We start from the raw sequence: 19,510 nt of genomic DNA on the forward strand, positions 1-19,510 counted from the left end.
GCTAATTGCTACTTAGGTTGATATGTTATTTCCTTTAGGAAGTTTTCTGTGATGGACTAAAGATGGATTAATATGCCCCTTATAGTTATTCTTTTAGTACTGTTCACACTATCACATACTATGGTAATTACCCTCTGTTTACCAGTATATTCCTAGTGAGCATATATGCTTTTTTTCTCTTGGGTATATACTAGTTGGAATGGCTGGGTCATATTGTAAGTGCATGTTTCACTTTTAAAGAAACTGCCAAACTGTTTCCAAAAGTAGTTGGACCATTTTTCATTTTCACCAGCTATATATGATGGTTCTGTTTTCTCTATATTCTTGCCAACACTTCATGTACCAGTCTTTTAAATTTTAGCTATTCTAATAAGTGTGCAGTAGTGATATTTTCATTGTGGCTTTAATTTGCATTTCTCTAATGACTAATAATGTTGAGCATCATTTTATGTGCTTATTTGCTATTCATATTCTTCTTTGGCAATATATTTGTTCAGATCTTTTGCCCATTTTTAATTGGGTTGTTTGTCTCATTTTTACTGAGCTTTGAGAGGTCTTTGTATATTCTGGATACAAGTTCTTTATTAGATGTGTGTGTTTTTCTCCCAATTTACTTACTTTGGATTTCATTTATTCTTCCTTTCTCTAGTTTCTTAAGGTAGAAGACAAGATCATTGACTTGAAGCCTTTTTTAACTTTTCTGATTTAGGATTTCAGTCCTGTAAACTTTTATCTAAGTAATGCTTTTTTAAAAATTATATCCCACAGATTTTGATATGTTACCATAAAGAAATTAAGATTACCCACAAAGTTTGGTCTTTGTCCTTGGTTCCAGAAAGATAACCTCTAACATCTTGGAATTTCCTCAGTGATTGAAGTATCTTTTATCTGTATTTGTAAGGCGTCTGGTTTACAGCTGAGGCTTTATGCCAATGAGGGGTCTCTTGAGTGAGGGTTAGCTAGATCAGAAAGACCCACTATATAGTATCAGCTTATCCTGAGGGGAGGGGAGCTGGAAGATGATTCAATCAATCATGGCTATGTAATAAGGCACAAAAAAGGCTCTGGACATGGATGTTCCATGAGCTTCATGGTTGGCAAAAAACATCATCAGTTCTTGGGAGAACAATGTACCCTTTTTGAAATGCGAAAGTTCTGCATTGCAGACCTTCCCTCCCAGACTTCATCCTATGTGCCTCTTCTTTATGCTATGCTGAATTTATATCCTTCATAATAAAACTCTTATTAATGAGTTTTACACAAATAGTGGGAACCAGAAGATCAGAAATGAGGGGGACCTGAGGGGACCCCCAAAATTATGGCTAGAATTCTGATGCGATAGTGGGAAAACCCCAAATTTGCAGCCAATGGGTCACAAGTAAGGGAGTTGTAGAGACCCCAAGCTTGTAGCTGATACCTTAAATCTTGATAAACTTCCGGTCTGGAGGACTGTGCCCTTTAATTTGTGAGGTTTGACCTAGCTTTGGCTGGTTAGTACTGCGTGTACAGTTGGAATAGGAATTGAAGTAGTTGGGAGTAGATAGAAATTGATTAAGACAGTTGTGATTTCATTTTTTTCTTTGACCCAAGAATTATTTAGAAGTATTTCCAATTATTTTATTTCCATTTATTTGAATATATCCCAGATATCTTAAAGTTAATGCTTTCCAGTTTTATTCTAGTGTAGTCAAAGAACATTCTTTGTATGTGCTTAATCCTTTTAGGTTTTTTGAAATTTGTCTTTTGACCCACAGTATGGCTTATCTTGGTAAATGTTCTATGTACACGTGAAAATAGTGTGTATTCTACTGTTGCTGGGTAGCATGTTCTGTGAGGATCAGCTAGGTCAAGTTGGTTGATAGGTATGTAAATCTTTTATATCCTTACTGATTTTCTGTCTATTTGCTTTGTCAATTATTGAAAAGATTGTAATGTAGAGCTGCTGAGACACCAGGACACGGAGTTGTTTCAGAGCAGCAGTTTATTGGCGCTCCCGGGCGAGGTTCTCATGCCCTAGCATCAGGGCCAGAGAAGTTGCACCCCTGGGTAGGGGGCATGGACTTTTATAGACACAGAGAGGACCTGTCTGGGGACACCAGGGGAATGACAGGGTCCTCTAAGGAAATGGCAGGGTCCAATTAGCTGTCAGCATGGGTCTGCACTTAATTAGCATGAGGGGTCTTCAGAAGAGGAAGTTTGTCACTGCATGGGACTTTACAGTCTGGGCAGGTTCCGTCACTGCGGTTGTCTTATCAGGCTGTCTCATCAGGGCCTGACATCTGGAGGAAGCTGCCAACTGACATTTTGGGGCTTGGGTTTGCTTCAGCCTAACATTCCAACCTCTTTTAATGGATAAAGGGTGACGTGATCCTCTTAGCTTTTTCCTGCTGAATGGGGTCGGAGAGAGGGAGAGGGGTTTCATAGGTTGGAGTCTGAGAAGCTGGGGTTATCAGTTGGCAACTTGACATAAGGATGTAGGAGAAGTTGATTTACTGCTACTCAAGATATTTCTTCCAGTTGGCTTCGGAGAAACCTGAGGAGGCAAGGGGCAAAGAGAAAAAGGAGAGTTATTAGTACAAGCGGTCCAATAAGGGGTAATAGCCGGGCAGTCAGTGGTGATTGGAACCATCCAAACAGTGAAGTTTCTGCATTGCGTTGGTTGCATAGTACCTCTTTTAGTCGAGTTAATGTGTTAATATTCTGTTCCACTAGTCCAGATTCATTAATATAATAACAACATTCTTCTCCCAGGAAGATGCAAGTTCCACCTTCCGCTGCAGTTAGGAGGTCTAGGGCTCTCCGGTTCTGCAAAGAAACTTGGGCTAAAGAGGTTAGTTGTCGCTGTAGGGAGGCTAAGGAGTCGGCAGTGATTTCAAGTGCAATTTCGAGACGGACTTGGAAGTCCTGAGCCGATATTATGTTGTGGCTCAAGGCTCCACCCACCATTCCTGCTGCTGCAACGGCAGAGGCTAGGCTAATACCTATCATGATGGGTATGAAAGCAGCTCTTTTGATTCTAGTCTCTTGTAGTCGGGAGACTTCGGATTTTTCTTAGAGGGTGAGTTGGGGTATTATGGTTACTGTGAAGCAGGGACCTGGAGTGGTGGAATTGAAACATTTACTTAAAGTTCCATTACAGCAAAAGAAAATGCCAGGTGGTGCAGAGGTGATGGAAATATTCTGTGGTGTTTGGTTAAAGGTTTTAAGTGCCCAGAGGGGTATATGTGGTAGAGGGGTGGTGCATGAAGAGTTGAGAGTGGGAACAAATAGTGGTGGAGTTAAATTGATAGGTACAGCTGCAAGTAAGGGTTGTTTGAGTGAAGCACAAAGGAAGCAATGTGAAACATTAGGTAGAGTCTGAGTATAATTGAGGAGAGATAGGGAATATTGGATGATGTATATCCAGGAGGGTGTTGGAAAGGTCCAGACTTGTGTCGGATCAAGAACTGTTTGGGGATCTCCTTGGATCTGTTTTTGTAGGTTATGTTCTTCTTGGGAAATGGAGGTAAGAACTCGTGTAAGGTTGTGGGGTGTGTGGATTGTTCGTTCTATTTTGATGGTTCCTGCGGGTAAGGTGGCAAAGCCATTGTAATACAGTTTTCCTATAACTCCATCTGCCCACCTGCCATTCTTTGGATCGCTAATGCGGAGGTGTAATCTCATGGTTTTAGTGAAAAATGCTCCAGAGTAATCTCTGGAACTATGTATTCTGCATGACCAGTAATAACATCCACCATAGGTTGAGGAGCTTTGGTTGCATTTGGGATCGGATTGGTCGTATGTAAAACAGAGGTAGGGGAAATTACTGGGGAATACTGATTTGGAGGAAATGGGTATTTCTAGTTGTATTGTATTTGTTGGTGGGTAGTCTGCCTGACCAATACGCTGCAGGGACTTTTGTCCCTCCCAGACTGTAAATCTCCAGACATGGTTGGGTGGGAGTTTATTGGGATTGGATATGGGTTCAATATTAGTGAGGGTCAGTAGGATGAGGGGTCTGATTAAGACAGAGTTTAGTTGGATCCAGCATTTGGCATGTATAGGAATCATGATTTGTCTGGGCCCTTTTGACACGGGAGAGGTGGTGCCACGAGGGGTCACCCAGGAGTTTTACCTCCGTGGGAGAGGTTAAGATAACAGTATGTGGTCCAGTCCAGTGAGGTTTCAGTGGCTCTGGATGCAAAGTTTTCAGAAGCACTGCGTCTCCGGGTTGTAGGTGAGTTGTTATTGGTGGTCCTGGAGAATCGGTCCCTAAGGGTTGTGGTAGATACCTGTCTGTGTGTTCTCGCAGTAGCTGCCTAAGGAGAGAAAGGTAAGGGAGATAGGAAGCTAGGGGAGGGCGTTGTGTGGGTGGGTAAATTATGGTTTAGGAGGAAAGGTTGGCTGTACATTAATTCAAAAGGGCTGAGAAAGGTTGGTGCTTTAGGAATTGCTCTTATGCGTGCTAAGGCAAATGGGAGGAGGTCTATCCAGGATTTACGGAGCTCTAAGGAGAGTTTGGTAAGGTGTGTTTTGATAAGGCCATTGGCTCTTTCAATTTTACCTGATGATTGAAGTCGGTAGGGGATATGGAGGTGCCAGTGGATCCCTAGGGAGGAGAAGACTTGTTGGGTAATCTGTGAAACAAAAGCCGGCCCGTTGTCTGACTGTATGGAGATGGCAGGCCAAACCGAGGGATGATGTGAGTTATTAAGATATTGGCTGCTGTAGTTGCAGTTTCATTCTTTGTGGGGAAGGCTTCCAGCCACCCAGTTAGGGTGTCTATAAGTGTAAAAAGGTATTTGAAAGACTTGTGAGATGGCATATGAGTGGAATCGATTTGCCAATCTTGACCAGGTAGGTGTCCTCTCACCTGATGAGTGGGGAAGTTTGGTTTAAGGTTTCCTTGGAGACTTGTGGATACATAAACAGTACAGGAGGAACAGACAGATTCAACAGAGGTGTTGAGTAAGGGCAACATGAAAAGAGGTTGTAGGAAATGTTTCAGGGCTTTGGTTCCTATGTGGAGGGAATTATGAATCATGTGGACAAGGGGCTCTACTTGGGAGTCAGGAAGAATGAGTCTGTTGTGAAGGAAGAACCATCCTTCGGGGGAGCAATTCCCTCCTTTTGTTTCCCAATGTGACAATTCCTCAGGGGTGTACTGCAGATGGATGGAGGGGAGTGAGAGGAACAGGATGGGGGTTGGTGGGTTCGGAGAGTCCCTGGTGAGGTTCCGGGCTGTGGAATCTGCTTTGTTGTTGCCTTGGGTGACCAAGGAACTGTCAGTTTGATGTCCTTTACAATGTATGATGGCTACTTTGGATGGTAGTTGGAGGGCATTTAGGAGTTGGAGAATGAGCTTGGTGTTAATTATGGGGGAACCTTTGGCTGTTAGAAACCCTCGTTGTTCCCATATTGGCCCGTGACAGTGTGCTATAGGAATGCATACTTGGAGTCCGTGTAAATATTAGCTGCCCGTCCCTTTGCTAATTGTGAGGCCCTGGTGAGGGCGACTAGCTCGGCTTTCTGAGATGAGTGCCTTCAGGGAGGGTGTGGGCTTCTACAACGTCAGTCAGGGTGACAACGGCATATGCTGCTGTACGTCGTCCATGGGAGTCTATGGCTGAGCTGCCATCAACAAAGAAGGTGATATTTGGGTGGGTTAGGGGCTGGTCATGTAAGGAGTTAGGAGACGTAGGTAAGGTGTCTAAAATTTCTGTGCAAGAGTGAGAGTGTGGTGGGTCATGAGTTGGTAGCAATGTGGCTGGGTTGAGGGGTGGAGACTGGGCTAAATGAACATCGGGATTCTCGATAAAAGTAAGGTGGAAAAGTTGGAGACGAGATGGGGATAGGAGGGAAAGGGAATGGTGAGATAACAGGTCTTTTATTCTGTGTGAGGAAAACACATGAAGAGGGTGATGGAGGGTTAGTTTGAATGCTTCCTGTGTAAGAACTGCTGCTGCCACTAGTGCTCTAAGACAGGGTTGCCATCATCATACTGTGGGATCTAGACGTTTGGATAGGTAGGCCACTGGGGAGGGGAAGGGACCATGAGTTTGGGTAAGAACTCCTAGAGCCATCCCTTGACCTTCATCGGTGAATAAAGAGAAAGGTTTGGTAGGATTGGGGAGATGAAGAGGTGGAGAGTGTAAAAGGTGATTTTTCAGGGTAGTGAAGGCGGCCTTAATGAGTTGTGGTGATTGGAGGGGACCAATGGGTGTGTCCTTGGCTGCATCGTAGAGGGGCTTAGCTAGAAGGGAAAAGTTAGGGATCCAATGTCTAAAGAACCCAACTAGTCCGAGGAATGATAGGATTTGGTTGGCAGAGGTAGGGGGTAGTAGATCTCATATTACTTGCTTTCTATCCAGGGTGAGTTCCCGGGTGGTGGTTGTTAGTTTAAGGCCAAGGTAAATGACAGAGGGAATAGATAACTGGACTTTAGAGGGTGAAACCCGGTACCCCTCTTTTGCTAGGAAGTTCAAAAGAGTGGCAGTGTGTGTAGTTGACTGTTCTAAGGAGGGGCTACATAGGAGAAGGTCATCAACATATTGTAAGAGAACGGATGGGGAGAGGTTGCATTCTAGTAGGTCTCTGGCCAGTGCCTGTCCGAAGTGAGTTGGGCTATCCCTGATTTCTTGTCGGAGCACTGTCCATGTGAGTTGGGAGGAGGTGTGAGTGTCGGGATCTTGCCAAGTGAAGGCAAAAAGGTTGTAACACATGTGGTCTAAGGGAATTATGAAAAAAGCATCCTTGAGATCTAAAACAGAAAAATGAGTGGTAGTAGGGGGAATATTGGAGAGTAAGGTATAGGGGTTAGGGACAACGGGATGCAGGGGAACTATGGCACTGTTAATAAGATGAAGGTCTTGGACTAGTCGGTAGGACCCATTAGGTTTCTTTACTGATAAAATAGGGGTATTGCATGGGGATTGGGTGGGGATTAAGAGTCCTTTAGATAAGAAGCACTGTATAAGAGGTTTCAGGCCGAGTCGGTGTGTGCGAGAAATGGGAAATTGGGGCTTGGATGGAAACTGTGTGGGATCCTTTAAATTTACCATAACAGGGGGGTGATGAGAGGCGATGGATGGGGAAGAAGTATCCCACACGCATGGATCAACAAGGTCAGGGGACATGGGAAAAGCTGGTGCTTGCAGGGAGGTAGCAGTTAGTGATAGCAGGAGAGAGGCAGAGTGATCTTGAGCCCAAGTGAGAGTGGTTTTAATTTTTGCGAGGAAATCTCACCCTAAAAGGGGGGTGGGGCAGGTTGGTATAATAAGAAATGAGTGTGAAAGAATTTTGTTATCTACTAAACAGGTGATGGGGCCAGTTGTGGGGGGGTTTGAGGGTTGCCCGTTAATTCCCATAACAGAGACTGAGGAAGGGAAACACGGTCCTGAGAAGGAGGGGAGTACAGAATAGGTAGCCCCCATATCAATCAAAAAGGAGATTGACTTACCCGCTACCTTAACAGTGACCCTGGGCTCAGCGAGAGTGATCAGGGTTGTTGAGTCCGGGCTCCCTCAGTCGTCAGTGGCCAGGCCCAAGACTGTTGACAGCAGATTAGTGGATGGAGAGGATGGCCTTCCGTGCCTTGACACAGAGGGACAGTCACTCTTCCAATGTTCTTTTAAACCACACGCTGGACATGGGCCTGGGGCCGGTTGGGGCTGAGGGCAGGATCTGGCTCAGTGCCCTTCCTTACCACACTTGAAGCAGGATCGGGGAGTTGCCAGGGAGGGAGGTCTTCTGTCACTATGTGCTGGCCTCAGGGCCACTAGCAAGGCATTGGCCTGCAAGGCAGCCTTCTGGCGGGTCCTGGCTTCCCTATCTGCTCCGCTTTCTCCTCCCGGGTGTTAAAGACTTTAAAGGCCATGTTTAGTAAATCTCTGATGGGAGTCTGGGGTCCCTCTTCAGCTTTCCTTAATTTCTTTCTAATGTCAGGAGCTGATTGGGTTATGAAATGAGTGGCTAGGACTGTGGCTCCAGCCGGAGAGGAGGGGTCTAGACAGGTAAATTGGGTAAGGGCCTCGGTTAATCGGTTCAGGAAGGTGGCTGGGTTTTCACCTGGAAGTTGGGTAATCTCCCAGAGTTTGTTAAAATTAACTGCTTTATGAGAGACAGCTTGTAGGCCTGCCAGGAGGCATTGGAGCATTTTATCTCTGCGGGCACTCCCAGTCCGTCCAGACAGGGTGTCAGGCTGGTACTCCCAGCCTGGGTTGTGCGCTGGAACAGCGTCTGCTCTGACGGGCATGGAGTTATCTGTTAGGTGGGTTTGGTCAGCATGTTCTCAGGCGGCACTAAGGACTCTATCATTTTCGTCTGGGAGGAGGGTAGAGGAGAGGATGACATATATGTCATGCCAAGTCAAATCATAGGTCTGAGAGAGGTATCGGAACTCTTTGATGTAAGTTATAGGGTCATTAGAAAAAGAGCCTAAGCATTTTTCAATTTGGGACAAATCAGCCAGGGAGAAGGGGGCGTGGACGTGTACAATTCCTTCAGACCCAGCAACTTCACGCAGGGGGCAAAGAAGTTGCTGGGAGCGGGTGTGGTGGTTCACGGGAGAAGGAAGGGTGGGAAAGATGGAGAAGGAGGCATCTGGGGAGGTGGGTGAGATGGGAGGACAGGGGATTGTCGGGGTAAGGGGAAGGAATGATGACGCTATCTGGGGGAGAGGGGGTTGTGCTGCAACATAAGGAGGGGGTCTGGGGGGTAGGGACAGGCTTTCCAGTGGGTCAGAAAAGGAGGAAGAGGAGACGGTTGGGTTGGTTTCTAAGGGGGAGAGAGGCGTGGGTTTACGAGGTTTGGGGTTTTCGCGGACAAGCAGAATCCGGGTGGTATTACATTTCTTACACAATGAGGGTCGGGAGCACAAATAAAAGAAGGCTTGGACATAGGGGTCTTCCAGCCATTTGCCTGTGCGTCGGCAAAAATTGTCTAGGTCTGTAAGGATGTTAAAATCAAAAGTCCTGTGCTCTGGCCAGCGAGAGCCATTGTCCAGTGTGTACTGGGGCCATGCCCTGTTAGAGTAAAAGATGAGGCGTTTGGGACGGATGTCCTGGTCTAGTAACAAGGGCTTAAGGTTTGCTAATAAACACCCCAGAGGGGTTGTTGGATCAATTTTGGAGTTTTGATTACCCATTAGTTCTGAGTTTTTCAGATAGGGCCACCAGAGCCCTATGGCAACAGGATAGGGCCACCAGAACCCTATGTCAGCCAGACTGTTTTGCGTAGGTGGACGTCTCTGCCTGACGCTAGACATTCAAACGAGGGGTACACCCTCAGGGGAGGTAGGATGTCAGGCGTCCCTTAGCAACCAGACTCCCGGACCGTGAGGAGTTTCTGACGTGGGAGGAGTTTCTGACGTGGTACCATGATTTTTCTGGGGTTCCTGGAACCCTGTACCAATGATGCAGAAAACTCCGGGACAAAACTCAGACCTTTGGGCAAGTCAACTCTCCAAAAATAATCACACAGGAGATATTACAAAATAAAGTAGTCACACTGGAAACACGTCCCAAGAACTAGTCAAATGCCTAGTTGTCTGCCCTCCTCTCAGGGATTTGAGTGAGTCTTTGGCTAAGGTGTCTCCGTATAAACCTCGGAGTGGAGGGCAGAGCCACACTGTTATGCCGATCTGACTTCACACAGAAATCAACTGAGGGCCCACCCAGACTCCGGCAAGTCAATTCCCCAAAAGTAATCACACTGGAGACGTGTCCCGAGGACCAGTCAGATGCCCGGTTGTACGCTCCCTTCTCGGGGATTTAAGTGAGTCTTTGGCTAAGGTGTCTCCGTATAAACCCCGGAGCGGAGGGCATAGCCACACCATTATGCCAATCCGACTTCACATGGAAATCAACTGAGGGCCCACTCAGGCTCCGTGACCTAGATCTTGAAGCATCACAGAGACATTCACACAACCTCTCAGTCAGACATAGACAAATTACAAGAAAACCAATTCAAACCGTCTGGTAGCAGGCACTGGTTCATCGCCCAGAGCCAAAAAATTAAAATGGCCCACAGGATGGAGGACAACAGAATACAAAATGTATGTCCTCCGGTGGGCATTGAGTAAAGGGTAAGATGTGACTTACCGGTGGTGGATACAGGGGGCCGGAATTCCCTGGTCCGGAGGGAAGAGGGAGAAGGGGAGTTAGAATTCCCTCAAGTTCTACTCTTCTTCCTGGGTGTCGACACCAAAACGTAATGTAGAGCTGCTGAGACACCAGGACACGGAATTGTTTCAGAGCAGCAGTTTATTGGGCGCTCCCGGGCGAGGTTCTCAAGCCCTAACATCAGGGCCATAGAAGTCACACCCTCGGGCAGGGGGCATGGACTTTTATAGACACAGAGAGGACCTATTTGGGGACACCAGGGGAATGACAGGGTCCTCTAAGGAAATGGCAGGGTCCAATTAGCTGTTAGCATGGGTCTGCACTTAATTAGCATGAGGGGTCTTCAGAAGAGGAAGTTTGTCACTGCATGGGACTTTACAGTCTGGGCAGGTTCTGTCACTGCGATTGTCTTATCAGCCTGTCTCATCAGGGCCTGACATCTGGAGGAAGCTGCCAACTGACATTTTGGGGCTTGGGTTTGCTTCAGCCTAACAAAGATGATGTTGAAATCTTGGGCTATAACTCCAAACTTTATCTCTTTATCCTTACAGTTCTATCAGTTTTTGCTTCATGTATCATGAAGCTCTATTACTAGGTACATAAACACTTAGGATTGTTTTGTTCTCTTGATAAATTGACCCCTTGATCATTTTGAAATAACCCTCTTTATTTTGTTGTGTGGATTCAAGTTTCCATCTGATGTCATTCAATTTCTGCTTGAAGGACATCTTTTTTCATTTCTTAAAATGCAGGTCTGTCAGTGGCAAATTCTTTCTACTTTGTATGTCTGAAAAAAATCTTCATTTGCCTTTCTTTTTGAAAGATAATTTAACTGGTTAAAGAATTATAGGGTAACAGTTTCCCCTCCCCCTTTTTATTTCTTCAGAGATGGTACTACATTGTCTTTTGGTTTGCATTCTTTTTTCTGAGAAATGTGCTATTGTCCTTTTCTTTGGTCTTCTTTATGAAATGTGTCTTTTTTTCCCTTCTAGCTCTTTTTACTCGGAAGAAAGATGGGGCAATCTACTTCTGTAGTGATACTGCCTCGGAAACCCAAGGAGGGGTCGCTATGAGTCAGGTCTGACTCGATGGCACATAACAACAACAACAACAACAGCTGTTTTTAAGATTTTTCTGTTTATCCCTAGTTTAAAGCAATTGATTATAGTTTGCCTTGGTGTGCTTGACATTCTTGAGCTTTTTGGATCTGTGGTTTTGGGAGTTTTCTTCCAGTTTTTTAAATTTTAGCTGTTATTAATAAAAATATTTTTCTCTGTCTTCATATTTTTCTCCTCTAGGGACTCCAATTATAGGTTCATTAAGCTATTTGGAAGTTTTTCCACATATCATTGATTCTCTTTCACTATTTTTAGGGTTTTATTTTCTATATTTAATTTGGAATAGACTTTGCTATTCTCCAGGTTTATTCTTTTCCACCATTTCTAATCTACCATTAATTCCATCCTGTGTATTTTTCATCTCAGACATTGTAGCATTAATTTCTAGATGTTCCAAATGAGTCATTTAAAAATATCTTTTCTTAATATCTTTGCTGATGTAAGATGGATCTTGGCTGAAAGCAAAGAATACCAGAAAGATGTTTACTTGTGTTTTATTGACTATGCAAAATCATTTGACTGTGTGGATCATAACAAGTTAATGGATAATGTTGATAGAATGGGAATTCCGGAACACTTAATTGTGCTCATGAGGAGCCTATAGATAGACTGGGATGCTATTGTTCAAACAGAAGAAGGGGATACTGCATGATTTAAAATCAGGAAGGGAGTGCGTCAGGGTTGTATCCTTTCACCATACTCATTCAATCTGTACCCTGAGCAAATATCCAAGAAGCTGGACTATATGAAGAAGAATGTGGCATCAGGATTGGAGGAAGACTCATAACCAACCTGTGATATACTGACAACACAACTTCGCTTGCTGAAAATGAGGATGACTTGAAGTACTTACTGATGAAGATTGAAGAATACAGTCTGCAGTATGGATTACACCTCAATATAAAGAAAGCACAAATCCTCACAACTGGACCAATAAGCAGCCCCATGATAAATGGAGAAATATTGAAGCTGTCAAAAATTTCATATTACTTGGTTGCACAATCAACGCTCATGGAAGTAGCAGTCAGGAAGTCAGATGACCTATTGCATTGGGCAAATCTGCTGCAAAAGAGCTCTTTAAAGTGTTAAGATGCAAAGATGTCTCTTTGAAGATTTAGATGTGCCTAATCCAAGCCATGGTATTTTCAATAGCCTCAGCTACTCAGCATGTGAAAGCTGGACAATGAATAAGGAAGACCAAAGAAGAGTTGATGTTTTTGAGTTGTGTTGGCAAAGAGTACTGAAAGTACCATGGACTGCCAGAAGAACTAACAAATCTGTCCTGGAAGAAGTATAGCCAGAATGTTCCTTGGAAACGAGAATGACCTGAGTTTGTCTACTTAGGTCATGTTGTCAGAAGGGACCATTCCCTGGAGAAGGATATCATGCTTAGTAAAGTGGAGGGTCAGTGAAAAAAGGGACGGCCCTCAGCAAGAGATGGATTGACACAGTGGCTGCAAAGATGGGCTCGGGTATAGCAAGTATTGTGAGACTGGCGCAGGACTGGACAAAGTGTTCTGTTGTACATAGGGTCACTATGAGTTGGAGTCAACTCTTCGGCACCTAACAACAACACACTTAATCTGGTTACTTAATCTTTCCTCTGTTTTCTTGAGCATATGGAATACAATTATAATAACTGTTTTAATGTCCTTATTCTACCATCTGTGTCATCTCCTGGTCAGGTTTGACTGATTGATTTTTCCTCATTATGGCTTATATTTTCTTCTTTGGATTCCTGGTAACTTTTTTTTTAATTAGCTGCCAGAAATTGTCAGTTTTAACTTGTTGGGAACTGGATAATTTCTTGATTTCTATGAATATTTCTAGCTGTGTTCTGGCATGATTGGATTTCTTGGATGTAGTTTAATCCTTTTGGGTCTTAGTTTTAAGCTCTGTTAAGCAGGACCTAGACAGCATTTACTCTAGAGGTGATTTGTTTATTGTACTCAATGCTGCATTTATTTTAAGGTTTTCCAGTATGTCACTGTGAATGGTAGGAATAGGCACTCTTCCTATGTGAGCTGTGGGAATTACTCTCTTTGGTCCTTTATAGGCAGTTCTTTTTCTAGTCTCTTGTTATTTCTTCATATGTATTCATTGATCAGTACTTAGCTGAATATTTGAGAGAAGCTCTCTGCAGATCTCTGTGGTTCTCTCCCTGTGTAGCGTTGTCCCCTCCTGCATTTTGCTCAGTGAACTCTAGCTGCCTTACCTTCTCCAAACTGCCAGTTCTATCACCTCAATTTAGGGCCTCTCTTTGAGTTTTCTCACCCCACATCATGGTTTCTCAACTTTCTCTAGGCAATAAACTGGGAATATTGTTCTTTGTTACTCTTTGTTACCTGATGTTCAATGTCTTAAGAACTGTTGTTTTATATATTTTGTTTTTTATCTAGTTGTTTTAGCTGGAGGATAGTTCTGGTTCCTGTTATTCCATCCTGGCTGAAAATAGAAGTCAGAAATACAGATTTTAATAACTATGCATTATTAAATCTGGTGGATGTGCCATAACTTGAGTTAAGGTGTTTCCTAATTATTCGATATTTAGATTGTTTCTGAGTTTTTGATATGCACTGTTAACATTGGGAGCTCCAGTGGTGTACTGCCTAAGGCATTTGACTGCTAACCAGAAGGTTGGTGGTTCAAACCCACCAGCCACTTCTTGGAAGGAAGATTGGGCAATCTATTTCTGTAGTGATACTGCCTCGGAAACCCAAGGAGGGGTGGTCCCTATGAGTCAGGTCTGACTTGTGTAAAGCAGTTCTTAAGTTCTCTCTCTCAAACTGTTAACATTGTAGCAGACATATTATTGCATATATATTTTTTTCCCCATATTGACATCTTTTGAAGGATGAATTGCTAGTATAAGGTAATTAGGTTGAAGGATGTACTCCTTTTTATGGTTCTTGATAAAAATTCCAAATGAATGATACAGTTGTGAAATGCTGCTAACAGCATGAATGTACCAATTTCAACATAATCATGACAGTGGTGGAATCTTTAATTTAAATTTTATCTCCTCGTTGATAAATATAAAATGATATTTTAAGCCTGCATCAACTTTTTATATTTTGATTTTTGGGATTATTGTTGTTTCATATAATTTTACACAACTTTTAATAGATATTTTTGGTACTTGGTTACAAACAAACTTGGGTAGGAACAAAATTTTAACAATTTACCACTCTTGTTTATATCTACTATATTTTTGTCTTTAAAGAGTAGAGGACAGATAAAATTAACGTTAATCAACATTAAAAAAGTCATACTAAGACTTAAAATCCAGAAGCCATAAAAATAAGATTTATGAATTCAATTACATTTAAAAACAAACAAATAAACAACTTCTACATGGAGAAAAGCACTGTTAGACCAATAAAATATGGGGAAAATATTTCCAACTCATGTCTTGGATAAAATCTAATCTCCCTAGTAAATAAAGAGCTCCTAGAAACTGAGATGGAAAAAAACCAACATCCTAACAGAAAATTAGTCCCAACGACTGATCAGCAAAAGAAACACAAAGTTTTCATAAATATGAAAGGATAACACAGAGTGTAAAAGAAGAAATAATACAAGTTAAAATTATGTAAGATACAACCTTTGACCTATCAGATTGGCAAAAATACAGAAGTTTGATAACACATTTTATGAGTGAGGCTGTGGGGGGACCTCTTGTATATTGCTGATGAGGATGCTAAATTGTAACTTCCACTATGGGGGACAGTTTTACAGTATCTTTTAAAAATACTGACAGTTCAGCAATTATGCTTTATGGAAATATTCCTTTAGACATGGCTGTACCCATATGATATAACATACATACAAGGTTATTCATGACAGCATTTTTTTTATAGTAGCAAAAGATTAGAAAAATACAAATGTCTTATCAGTAGGATATTGGTTAAATAAAACTGTAGAACATCTTTGTGATGGATGTCTACAAAATGATGAAGACCTCTATGTATGGTTTGGAATGATATATATATATATATGTGTATATATACCCAGTGCCATTGAGTTGATTCTGACTTACAGCAACCTCCACTGGATTTCCAAGGCTATGAATCTTTATAGAAATAGACTGCCTCATCTTTCTCCCACAGAGCAGCTGGTGGGTTTTAACCACCAAACTTCTGACCTTTTAGTTAGCAGCCTTACTTACTATATCACCAGAGCATTTATAGTATAACTGCTTTTTTTTTTGCTGTTATTACATTTTTTTTTTTGTTATAGTAAAATAGTGTAGCTACTTTTTATGAAGGAGAAGTGTTGACAAAACATGCTTTGTTCTTATATTTGCATAAGGAAATACTGCAAGGTTATATAAGAAACTGATAAAAGTGGTTATGGTTGGGTAGGCAGAAATGGAGTGGACAGGGATGAAGGTGTGAGTGAGAATTTTCAGTATATTCAATTTCTTTTCCTTTATGAACCATGTGAATGTATTACCTATTAAAAATTAATGTAAAAACATTTATAAAGCCCTAGTATATTTTAGGTAACATAACATCAAATTTAATGACCTTTAATACAAATGTTTTCTCTCTAGAAAAGAATACTTCACTGAGAGATGGACTTCTGGTGTTCTTCTTCCTAATTGTTCCCCTTATTGCATTTGCTGCTTTTGTCTTCATCAAGAGAGATCAATTACAGAAGAGATGCTTCAGAAAAAAGAGATCACAAACATATGAGTACTTAGATTTTTTTCCTTTTGAATTCATATTCAATAATTTAAAGTAATATTATAGAGGTTGGTAATCCTTTAAAAATAAAATTCACTCTCTTATCTTTTGACCTGCTTGGCAGAGGTTAGATGTAGTCAAGTTTTCTCCTGTTAAAAAATCCATTGCCATTGAATTGATTCTGACTCATAGTGACCCAATAGGACCAAGTAGAGTGTGTCCCATAGAGTTTGCAAGGCTGTGATCTTTTTAGAAGAAGACTGCCATACCTATCCCCTATGGGAAATTGACCTTATAGTTAACAGCTGAGCATTTAACTACTGCATCACCAGGGCTCCATTTAGTGATGGTTTCTAGGGGATGCAAATGGTTTTTGCATGGCTGTTAGCCAAAAGGTTGGCAGTTTGAACCCACCCAGTGGCACTGTGGAAGAATAGGTCTGGTAATCTGCTTCTGTAAAAATCACAACCAAGAAAACTCTGTGGAGCAGTACTCTGTAACACATGGGGTCACCATGAGTCAGAATTGACTTGACAGCAAAAGACAACACCTAAAAAATGTAGTAGTGACCAGGCCACCTCTTATGATGGTAAGGGGTAAGGATTATGGTGACCTGCTTCTGTGCTACTGAAAATGCCCTAAAGTTCATTTTGTCTGATATCAGTAAGTAAAATTTTGCTTTGTGACTTCTGATTTAGGCTTTCTAATTAGAAATTGAGGAGCCCCATAGTGCCTTAAGGAGCTCTGGTGGCATAGTGCCTATGGCAGTTGACTGCTAACCAGAGGGCTGGCGGTTCAAACCCAATAGCCACTCCTCGGAAGGAAGCTTGGGCAATCTACTTCCGTAGATACTGCCTCGGAAACCCAAGGAGGGGTTGCTATGAATCGGGTCTGACTGGACGTCAAATAACAACAACAACAACAACAACAACATAGTGCCTAAGGCATTTGATTGCTAACGAGAAGGCTGGTGGTTCAAACCCACCAGCTGCTCCTCAGAAGGAAGACTGGGCAATCTCCTTCCATAGAAATACCACCTTTGAAACCCAAGAAGGGGCTGTTATGTGTCAGATTTGATGTGACAGCAGTGAGTTTGTTTTTTTCGGTGGCATAGTAAGAGCTTTGATGGTGTGGTGCCTAAGCATTTGACTGCTAACCAGAAGATTCAAACCCACCAGCCACTCCATGGAAGGAAGACTGGGCAATCCACTTCCATAAAGATTTACTGCCTTGGAAACCCAGTGGGGGTGGCTCTGAGTCAGAATTGACTTGATGGCAGTGAGTTTGGTTTTGGTTTGGTTTGGTGGCATAGTGATTAAGTACTTGGCTGTTAACTGGAAGGTTGGTAGTTTGAACCCTCTAGCCATTCCAGGGGAGAAAGATGTGGCAGTTTGCTTCCATAGAGTAAAGCCTTGGAAGCCCTATAGAGCAGGTCTACCCTTGTCTGATCAGATAGCTATGACCTGGAATCCACTCCATGGCAATGAGTTTGTTTTTTTATGTTTTTGTTAGTGGCACAAAGGTTAAGCGCTCAGCTGTAAACCTAAAGGTCAATAGTTCAGATTCACCCCGTGGCTCTGTGGGTGAAAGAGCTGTGATCTGTTCCTGTAAACATTCCACTCGCTGCCGTCGAGTCAGATCTGACTCATAGTGACCCCTCCTTGGGTTTCCAAGGCAGTATCACCACGGAAGTAGATTGCCCAAGCTTCCTTCCGAGGAGTGCTGGTGGGTTTGAACTGCCAGCCTTCTGGTTAGCAGTCAGATGCTTTAGGCACTAAATGCTACAGAGCAGTTCTACTCTTTCACATGGGGTTGCTATGAGTTGAAAATTGTCTTGATGGCTCCTAATAATAACAGCAACAATCAGAGATTAAAATATGGGACAAAGATACATAATATAAATGCTTAAACATTTTTTTCCCATATCTTTATCTGAAGTATCAGTTCTCAAAGAGGAATATTTTTAAAATATTACTTTTGAACACATTTTGTGATTACAAATTTTTAAGAAATAGTTTTAGATTAGATTTAGCTGCCATAATTCAGAGACCTGACATTTCAATTATATGTGTTGGACTATAATGCATTTATTTATTCTCATGGATTTAACTACCAATTCTATTTTGTTGACATTAGAATGTAGCACAGACCCAGTATTCAAATATGAATTAAAGTTCTAGGTTAGTAATTTGCTAGAAATATGATCTGGAGGAACAAATAAACCTCTTTGAGCCCTGGTTTTCTGTTTCTGAAAGGTGAATATTAATAGTACTTATTTTGTAGGGTTGAAGTGAGGACTAAATGTGAAAATATTAACATATAAAATCCATAGCATTGCAACTACTTAGTAAGTAGTTGTTTTTGTTGTTAAAATAAGGATTTCCATATATACCTTAATTGTTCACCTTTGCTTCTTTCTCATTTATTACACTTATTTCTCACTTAGTATATAATATTTTTCTAATGTGATAAACCCTTAATTTGTAACATAATTTTCACAGTGAATTCAAATTTTGTACATGCAACCTAAGATTATGCTTTTATTCTTCTCCAAAGTTAGGAAGACTTAAGGAGGGAAGTTTGGAAATACTGATTGTCTAATCGACCAAATTTCATAATTTGTTAGAATTTCAGTTTCCTTGATTGTAAAATGGGGTTAATCATACTTTCTGGTACTGTAAGGATTAAAAGTGGGTGAAAGCTATTAAAAAAAATGCTGTACAAATTTTAGTTATCAATATGATCATCATCACCACCACTACCTACATCATTATTCTGTATTTGGGAAAACGGGTAATAAGTCATGTAGAAATATTTTTAATTTATTTTAGCTAAGAATTAATTTTATCTTTTAGATCACATGACAAAAATCAAGGAAATGATTCTAGACAGCCAGTGAGTGCCCCTCGCTTTGTTTCTCCAGTGATTCCTCCCAGAGAAGCTGTAAGTTTAAAATGAGAATTCTTTTTCTTTACTTATTAAGCTGTTACACCTTTGAAGATTTTTATAAAATGGTAATTGTTACATAGGTGTAGCTATAAATATTGTTACATAGGTACAGCTATAAATATAGATACTTCTTAAGAATTAAGAAGGATTCTACGTTTTTCCTGGATTGAAGGAATATAAGCTGGGTCCCTGGCTCAGAGGAGGGAAGACAGTCAAACATTAAGAATGCCTTGAAACCAGGAGTGGGAAATGACATGAAACCTGTACTACCACAATTTTTTTTTTTTTTGTCTGCTACCTTTCTGTTTTTAATGCCAGCCTTCTATAGAGTTAATTACCAAAGAGCTGGTGCTGAGCTCCAGGATAGGCCTACTTGTCTCAACTGTAAAATCAGATAATCCCTGGGTTTAGAATGTTTCAGTGGGAATATTAGAGAGTGTTTGGATAATAATACACTTTTACTATGTGTGTCATTGCCTAACCATCTGACTGCTAATCAGCATATATATATATATTCCTAAGCAATATATAATGTTATTTTACCTGTTTTAAAAGTTTTTATAATTTTTTTTCTTAATTGTGATTTGGGTGAAGATTTACAGAGCAAATTCACTTTCCATACAGCAGTTCACATATACTTTGTCTCATGTTTACC

General features: G+C 41.6%; 1 protein-coding gene across 1 annotated transcript in view; it reads left to right on the plus strand.

The window, feature by feature from the left end:
* The window catches only part of ADAM9 (ADAM metallopeptidase domain 9), a 233,057-nt gene that overhangs the window by 200,772 nt on the left and 12,775 nt on the right, over positions 1-19,510 (plus strand). Inside the window, exons 19-20 of the mRNA XM_007935059.2 lie at positions 15,774-15,915; positions 18,762-18,849. Coding sequence (XP_007933250.1) covers positions 15,774-15,915; positions 18,762-18,849 — 230 coding nt within the window. The remainder of the gene's footprint in view (positions 1-15,773; positions 15,916-18,761; positions 18,850-19,510) is intronic.

The sequence above is a fragment of the Orycteropus afer genome, unplaced genomic scaffold (genome assembly GCF_000298275.1).
Source record: "Orycteropus afer afer isolate SDZICR_OR568_19922 unplaced genomic scaffold, OryAfe1.0 scaffold00024, whole genome shotgun sequence".
Taxonomy (NCBI): Eukaryota; Metazoa; Chordata; class Mammalia; order Tubulidentata; family Orycteropodidae; genus Orycteropus; species Orycteropus afer.